The sequence below is a fragment of the Clupea harengus genome, chromosome 8, assembly GCF_900700415.2.
Source record: "Clupea harengus chromosome 8, Ch_v2.0.2, whole genome shotgun sequence".
Taxonomy (NCBI): domain Eukaryota; kingdom Metazoa; phylum Chordata; class Actinopteri; order Clupeiformes; family Clupeidae; genus Clupea; species Clupea harengus.
This window is the reverse complement of record NC_045159.1, coordinates 379,789-388,119: the sequence shown is the minus strand read 5'-3', so window position 1 is coordinate 388,119 and position 8,331 is coordinate 379,789. Positions and strand designations below refer to the sequence as shown.

The window sequence follows — 8,331 nt, the reverse complement described above, 5'->3', positions numbered from 1 at the left end:
CCTTCCTGACTAACAGGGAGTTTTTTCTTGCCCGTGTTGCCAATGTGCTTGCACTAAGGGGGTTCAGGCTCTGGGCTCTGTAAAGCGCCTAGAGACATTTGTATTGTTATGGCGCTATATAAATAAAATTGAATTGAATTGAATTGAATATTGTACCTGAATACTGAATATTGGTCAAATACTAGTTGTACAGCACTGTGCACTATAAGCGTGTGTTTTGAACTCTCAGGCTACCACGAGACGAGTGCCAAGCCAGGAATGTCTAAACAGTATGTATGAATGTATATGTATGTATGTATGTATGTATGTATGTATGTATGAACTGTATGTATGTATGTATGTATGTATGTATGTATGTATGTATGTATGTATGTATGTATGTATGTATGTATGAATGTATGTATGTATGTATGTACAGTGCCCTCCACAATTATTGGCACCCCTAGTGAATATGAGCTAAACAGGCTGTAAAAAAAATATGTCTTTGCTGTTTATCCTCTTGGTCTTTCACTCAAAATATTCACAAAAATCTTACCTTTTCATTGAAGTAAAATTATTGAAAGAAAAAAAAACTGTTGACATTAAATTCATATTTTTCCACAAAACATGTGTGCCACAAGTATTGGCACCCCTAGAAAAATCTTGTAATTTAAATCTAACTGAAGTATATTTCCAGTCATGTTTTACATGTTTAAGTTAACCTGTTTGATAAGGAACTCTTATGAGGTCAACCATGACTTCCTGTCCCACTGGCGTACAAATATGAGGTGACACAGGCCAAATTCCATGAGTCATTCATCACTATGGGAAAGACCCAAGAACACAGTGACGATGTGCGACGAAAAGTTGTTGAGCTGCACAAATCAAGAAGTGGACACAAGAAAATCTCTAAACAGTTGAAAATACCCATTTCCACTACAATGGAAATAATTAAGAAGTTTAAAGCGACAGGAGATGTTAAGAATCAGCCTGGAAGAGGACGTGTCTGTACATTGACCCCACGCACCGTGAGGAGGATGGTTCAACCGGCAAAATAATCTCCAAGGATCACAGCTGGAGAATTGTAGAGGTTAGTTGAGTCTTGGGGTCAGAAAGTCTCCAAAACTACCATCAGACGCCACCTACATCACCACAAGTTGTTTTGGAGGGTTGCCAGAAAAAAGCCTCTGCTGTCAATCAACAACAAACTAAAGCGCCTACAGTTTGCCAAATGTAAGTCAGACTTTCAATGGGACCGAGTTATATAGTCAGATGAGACAAACATCAAAGGTGGGTTTGGCGTAGACAGAAAGATAGCCATACAGAAAAGCACCTCATACCCAATGTGAAGTATGGTGGCAGATCTTTGATGTTGTGGGGCTGTTTTTTCTTCCAAAGGCCCTGGACATCTTGTTAGGATACATGGTATCATGGACTCCATCAAATACCAGCAGATATTAAATGAAAACCTAACCGCCCCCTCCAGTAAGCTTAAAATGGGCCGTGGTTGGACCTTCCAGCAGGACAATGATCCGAAGCACACCTCAAAATCAACACAAAGATGGTTCACCAACCGCAGAATAAAGGTTTTGCCATGGCCATCACAGTCCCCCAACCTAAACCCCATAGAAAATCTGTGGGATGTGCTGAAGCCAAGTCTACAAATGTTGACCTCAGAATCTGAAGGATCTGGAGAGATACTGCATGTAGGGATGGTCTCAGATCCCGTGCCATGTGTTCACCAACCTCATCACGCATTATAGGAGAAGACTCAGAGCTGTTATCTTGGCAAATGGAGGGTGCACAAAACATTAAATTAAGGGGTGCCAATAATTGTGGCACACATGTTTTGGGGAAAAATATTTATTTAATATCAACATTTTTTTTTTTCTTTCAATAAATTTACTTCAATGAAAAGGTACGATTTTTGTGAATATTTTGAGTGAAAGACCAAGAGGATAAACAAGCAAAGACATATTTTTTCATAGCCTGTTTTGCTCATATTCACTAAGGGTGCCAATAATTGTGGAGGGCACTGTATGTATGTATGTAGTATGTAGTATGTATGTATGTATGTATGTATGTATGTATATATGTATGTATGTATGTATGTATCTTACATTTCAGCTAGAGTAGTTCTCTAGTTACCTTCTATGGTAAGACTGCAACATAATGCTCTGTCAGACTATTATCCTTTAACTATAACTATAGCTAACTATAACTTTAGCCTACTGACTTTGTGGAGAAACAGTGAACCTGATGCATGCATGAGTAAATGGAAGATGGTTAAAACTCATGTTTTTTTTTTTTAAATACATGGTTTGAGAAATTAGAGATGTATAGTCCAAATAGAGACGCAACAATTTGAGTTTTTAACGTGTTTCATCATCAGCACTTGTTTCAAATGTCACTATGTCTAATTAGTATGCCCTCAACAAAACAGACCACACTCCAGGATGCGTCAGGAGAGATACACTGTTTAGGGTGAAGAGGACATAAACACTACACTAGAGCGAAGTGGTTTCCAGACACAAAATAACCTTGCAATGATGCCATTACTACCACCACCCATACCACCATCATAACTACTGCTATTGATACACTAAAGGTTCTCATCCTTGAAAATACACACTGCATGTCAAAGACTCCAGCTCATCTTCAAAGTCATCTGATATCCTGATATCTCTTATGAGAGTAAGAGGAGTAGGAGTATTTCCCACAATTCATTACACAATGTATTGTATTAACATGAATAGAATAGAGTAGAATAGAATAGAATAGAAAAGCCTTTATTGTCATTGTATTTATACAACGAAATTTTGAGTGCTTCTCCTGTTGGTGTGACGAGGGACAACATATAACACAACAACAACATATAACATAACAATACTACAACTATCCAAAAACAGTAGGAACAGCCCCAAAAAATATATATATATACATTAAGAGTAGAACAAAGTGTGGTGGCATAGACTAAAGTACTTCAATTAATACAGCTTTGTTTATGCACATGTGTAAGATGACTGAGATGGTATGTGACTTGTAGTCAATAAAGTGCTTAGTGTTTAGTGCATGTCGGTATTTAGAGTTCTGATGGCTGTCGGGAAAAAACTGTTCTTAAGACGCGTGGTCCTTGCTCTAAAGGATCTGTACCGTCTGCCTGAGGGCAGGAGAGTAAACAGGTGGTGGCCTGGGTGAGAGGAGTCTTTTAAGATGTTATTGGCCCTGCTAAGGTAGCGGGAGCGGGCAATGGATTCCAGGGAGGGCAGTGAGCAGCCAGTGATTTTTTGTGCTGTGTTGATGACCCTTTGGAGGGCTCTCTTGTCTGCTGCAGTGCAACCGGAGTACCACGCCGAGATGCAGTAGGTTAGTACACTTTCGATAGTGGTGCGGTAGAAGGCCACCATCAGTTTACACTCCAGGTTGTTTTTCCTGAGTACTCTCAGGAAGTGTAGTCGCTGCTGTGCCTTTTTTACTGTCTCTGAGGTGTTGACAGACCATGAGAGGTCATCTGATAAATTGGCTCCTAGGAATTTGAAGGTGTGGACCTTCTCCACACAGTCCCCGTTGATGTAGAGTGGGGCCGGAACTGCACTTTGCCTTCTGTAGTCCAGAATTAATTCTTTCTTTTTTGTGGTGTTCAGTGACAGATTGTTGTGTGAGCACCACACTGTCAGTTTCTGTACTTCATCCCTGTACACTGATTCGTCATCTTCTGATATGAGCCCGATCACGGTGGTGTCGTCAGCAAATTTAATGATGGTGTTGGTGGGATGGGTTGGAGTACAGTCATGGGTGTACAAGGAGTAGAGTAGTGGGCTCAGCACACAGCCTTGTGGAGAGCCAGTGCTTAGAGTGATGGTGGAGGAAAGGTGGGGGAGAGGCCTAGTGCAGTTAGTTTGCTGACTAGTATGTCAGGGATGATAGTGTTAAAAGCTGAGCTGTAGTCAATGAAGAGCATTCTTATATAGGTTCCACGGAGTTCCAGGTGGCTCAGTGCGGTGTGGAGGGCTACGTCGATGGCATCTTCCGTGGACCTGTTTGCTCTGTAAGCAAACTGATGCGAGTCAAATGTGGGGGGAAGGGTTGATTTGATGTGCCGTGAAACCAGTTTCTCAAAGCACTTCATGATTACAGGTGTACGTGCAATCGGTCTATAGTCATTCGAGCTGTTGATGGCTGGTTTCTTAGGGACGGGGATGATGATAGCTGATTTTAGGCAGGGTGGGATGGTGGCTAGAGTGAGAGAAAGGTTAAAGATCTTAGTGAAGACCCCAGCGAGTTGGTTGGCACAGGAATTGAGTACCTTTCCAGATACTCCGTCGGGGCCAGCAGCTTTTCTTGTACTCACTGATTTGAGCACACATCTCACCTCGTGTTCTTGTAGGGTGAGAGTGTGGCTGCTGGGGGTTGGTGGAGTCAGTGCAATTGTGGTGGGCCTGTTGACCTCAAAACGGGCAAAGAAATGATTAAGTTCCTCTGAGAAGAGGAAGTAATTTCCCGATTATTAACCATGGTTCATGCATTGATTTTGTAAATAATCCAGGCCTGCGGTTAATACATGGGTGTGGTCAATACCCAGGTTTGTTTTATAAAATGACATAAAATACCGTAATGCAGTTTATAAACACGGTGTGGTTAATAGTTGGGAAAATATGGTAATTGACTATAAAAGTTGCCTCTTCGTATAGAATCACTGGCTATTCGTCAGTGATTCGTATGTTTTTCCAGCCTTCTGTATGCTGTGTTCTGTATTTAGATGAAAGGGTATTCTTAGGTTATTTGGCTGGTTCTGCAAAGCTATACAAAATGGAGGCACCATGTAAATTGAGTGAGACATGTTACTCTGTCACGAGGCTCGACAAGTCTGGTTTGACAGCGTTGTGGCCATTTTCCTCCCTGCCCTCCTTCTCCTCTCTTCTCCTCTCCACTCCTCTTCTCTCTTGCCCTTCCTTCTCCCACTGCCTCACCTCCTACACTCCTCTCCTTTTCTTCGCCTCCTCTCCCATCCTCTCCTGCTTCTAATCCATCCATTAAGCAACGCTCCCTTTCTCCACACCAACAGAAACCCATTTGGCAAATGATTGCACGCAGCCACAGGGATGGGAATGAAGGTACTATTTTTAGCACCAGGGGACGGATGAGGGAGGAGTGAGAGTCTGAGGGAGAGAGAGAGAGAGAGAGAGAGAGAGTGTGTGTGTGAGTGAGAGAGAGAAACACAGAAAGATAGAGAGGAAAAAAGAAAGGGAGAGAGACATCAACATCATCCTTCTCAGAGCTTGTGGCGTGGGGACTGGAGTGAAGGACAGACTTCGGTGTGGCAGCAGAGGAAGCAGCAGCCGATCCAGAGGCTCTCCCTGGCAGCAGACACCCAAAACAACACAGGTGGGGCCGTTACTGGAGCATCCCTCACAGCCTTAAGCTAATGACACAGACAGTGCAAGGACTAGGCAGAGAAGGACAGGAATGATTGTATCATATTATATGCCTAGAGTTCATCTAGACATGCACAAGCCTGTTCATTGCAGAATTTGTAACATAGCCTGGTGTTACAGCAAATAGGTGCCAAATGAATGCGTGCATGTGAGGGCAAATAACTGTGCATTATGGCTGTATATGCTGTATATAGTCAATGTTATATAGATATATATACATATTTACATATATACACAGCATACATAGCATGCATTGTGCTTTTACATCTCTGCATAAACATGCCTGTTTTGCAATATGAGGACTGATTAAATGTTCTCAGTTTTTACATGTACTGTATATGTTTATGTATCAGCTTTTAAATACACACAATGGTGGTTATAGTCGTGTCAGTTCAAAGGAAATATTCATCTTTAGAGTGGGAGGTTGGATTGAGGAATGGAGGCAATGTTGTTTACAATGCTCCTCAAAATGGAGTTTGTGTAAACTGTGTGTTGTGTGTTGTGTGCGTGCTTACGTGCGTGTGTGTTTGTGTGTGTGTGTGTGTGTGTGTGTACGTGTGTACGCACATATATGTCTTGACTTGTGCAAATGTATATCTGTATTTGTGGCTGTATTTTTCGATATGTGTGTGTGTGTGAGTGTGTGTGTTCTGTGATGCCATTGTAATCTGAGAACACTCTGAGGTGTAATGGGAAATAGGGTTACCATGGAGACAGGCTCAGGCATATTTTCCTGTAACCTATTTCTCATATTACCTGCATTGATTGTTTTTGCGCTGCTGCAATTGCTTAGAAATAAATATGGAGACAATTTTTCGGAACCAATGTAATAATAGTTAATAAAATAAAAGTCAAACTCAAATGATAAATGGTTTAGAAATATTAAAATGGCTTCTTTACTCATTGTTTATGTGTGAATGTGTCTCTTCATGGTGTCTGTGTGTGGGTGTGTGTTCTGCACAATGTACATGGGTGGATTTGTGTGTGTGTGTGTGTGTGTGTTTTTGTGTGTGTGTCCATCACAAACATTCCTTTCCACCATCCAGCAGTCATGCGGCCCCGATCTCGACTCCTTGTGAAGAGGGGCTTGCCCACTATCAGGGAGGGATATGAGGAGATGGTGCAGGACATGAACCAGGCCAACAGTCAGCACACAACGCCTTGCGCTCAGCCACAGTCCCTGTCCACGCAGGACTACTTATTATCCATCTGCCAGCTGGCCAGACCCACCTTCCCCTTGCGAGAGCCAGATTGGGACATCCTGTCAATGACGCCAATGGACATGTCCAAACCATGCCTGAGGCTTCACAGACACAGAGACGCAGTGTCCCCCACCTCCACTGCACACACACAGAGGGAGGCCCAGGGAGAGGCACCAGTGGAAAGTGCTTGTAGTCCCACTGAGCCAGTCAGTGTCAGCTCCAGCCAGAAGCCCATCACCCCGACCTCAGATCCTCTGGAGTACCTCTACAGCAACAGAGGCTCTGAATGCCCGTGGAGGGCGGAGGAGAGAGGCTGCCCTCCGGCATGCAGGCCACGCAGCGGCAGCTTCCCCCGTGCCTCAGCACCTCCCGACACCCGGCGCAAGAGCAGCTGCCCTGAGCTGAGCCTGCCCGCACCCGCACCCGCATCCGCCTCCGACGACAGACAGGCTCCCCCAGCCACTCTGACGCAGCGCTCCCCACTGACCAAAAAGAAGCAAAGCGACCGCAGCGCTTCCAGCCCCGCCGCTGGATCTCTCGGTAAGCCTCACAGCGCCCCCGCTGACTGGAGGGGGAAGGGCAGCCGAGGCATGGACAAAAACAACATGGTGTCACACTGGATCGCTGAGTGTCGGAGCGCTTGGCGGGAAGCCATGATCCACGCCTGCATGCTGCCCGCTCTCGCTGAGAAGTAAACGCACCCACGCGTCACATGGAGCAGCACTCACAATGCATCTGAATGGAATGGCACTCTAACACTTACACTGTGCACACTGCAAAATGTCAGATAAAGACAAGTAAAATGTTTACTCTTCTATGTTACTTGAGGTATGCAGATTTCTCTTATAATTGAAACAGTGCCTGTGAATAATTAAAGTCTAGGGTTGAATGGCATTTTGCATCAACTCTGTAGTTCTACAAAAATGTGGTATTGTATTCATTGCTTGTTTTGATTGTCCACTGTTTCATATTGTTGAGAATTACAAATAAAAAACCTTACGTAATCTTAAAAGAGTCTGGGGATCATTTCAGCTTGTCTCAGGTGAATACAGTGTATAGGCTGTGTTTTGTAACACGCCTTTGCACTGTATTCCATGATCTGTGTTCCCTGATGCAGAATAAAATTGTATTGTGAAAATCAAGTCATGCCAGTCAGGGTGTTTTTAATTTCTCAGATCTTCCAAGTATCTCCCACAACTAGCCTCTTCAATTACAAATAGGCATTTTACCTAGAAGTCAGGTTAATAGCCACAGTCCCACCACCAGCCTAAGATGGCAAAGGTGCACTTGACCTTCCCCTGATTGCGAACTTGAACTTCCCCTGATAGGTGTATCCTACATGATGTCAGCAGGACTGACTGAGGGCAGACCAGTTAGTGGAGCTCCCTCTGCTGGCATTTGAGTAGTCATGATTTTGAGCAGCATTGGCCAACAATGCAACCAGCTTATTGAAAATATCAGTGCAGTGATGTTTATTTCTTATCTCAGTAATTGTAGTGAGTTATGTTTCTGTCACTAAAAAAGCAGTAGAGAGAGGAAGACATTTATTATTTATAATGATTTGGAGATTTTGCATCAGCACTGTTGGCTTCTGCACTTTTGTCACATAGTAGAATTTGATAGCATAGACATAGTATGTATAGCGTAAACATAATCATGTATAGCATATATAAATATTTTAAAACATAAAATATGTTTAAAAACAATATCATACA

General features: G+C 43.2%; 1 protein-coding gene across 2 annotated transcripts; it reads left to right on the top strand.

Moving 5' to 3' along the window:
• Positions 1–4,784: 4,784 nt before the first annotated feature.
• On the top strand, positions 4,785–7,472 carry si:dkeyp-72g9.4. Of its 2 annotated transcripts, none has more exons than XM_031572783.2 (2): positions 4,785–5,364; positions 6,464–7,472. In XM_031572783.2, exon 2 carries the CDS (start codon positions 6,466–6,468, stop codon positions 7,309–7,311), a length of 846 nt encoding a protein of 281 aa, XP_031428643.1. In that variant the 5' UTR covers positions 4,785–5,364; positions 6,464–6,465; the 3' UTR covers positions 7,312–7,472. The 2 variants fall into 2 exon arrangements, with proteins under 2 accessions (XP_031428643.1, XP_031428642.1); XM_031572782.2 differs by having other exon boundaries at positions 4,794–5,364; positions 6,461–7,472.
• The last annotated feature ends 859 nt before the right edge of the window (positions 7,473–8,331 follow it).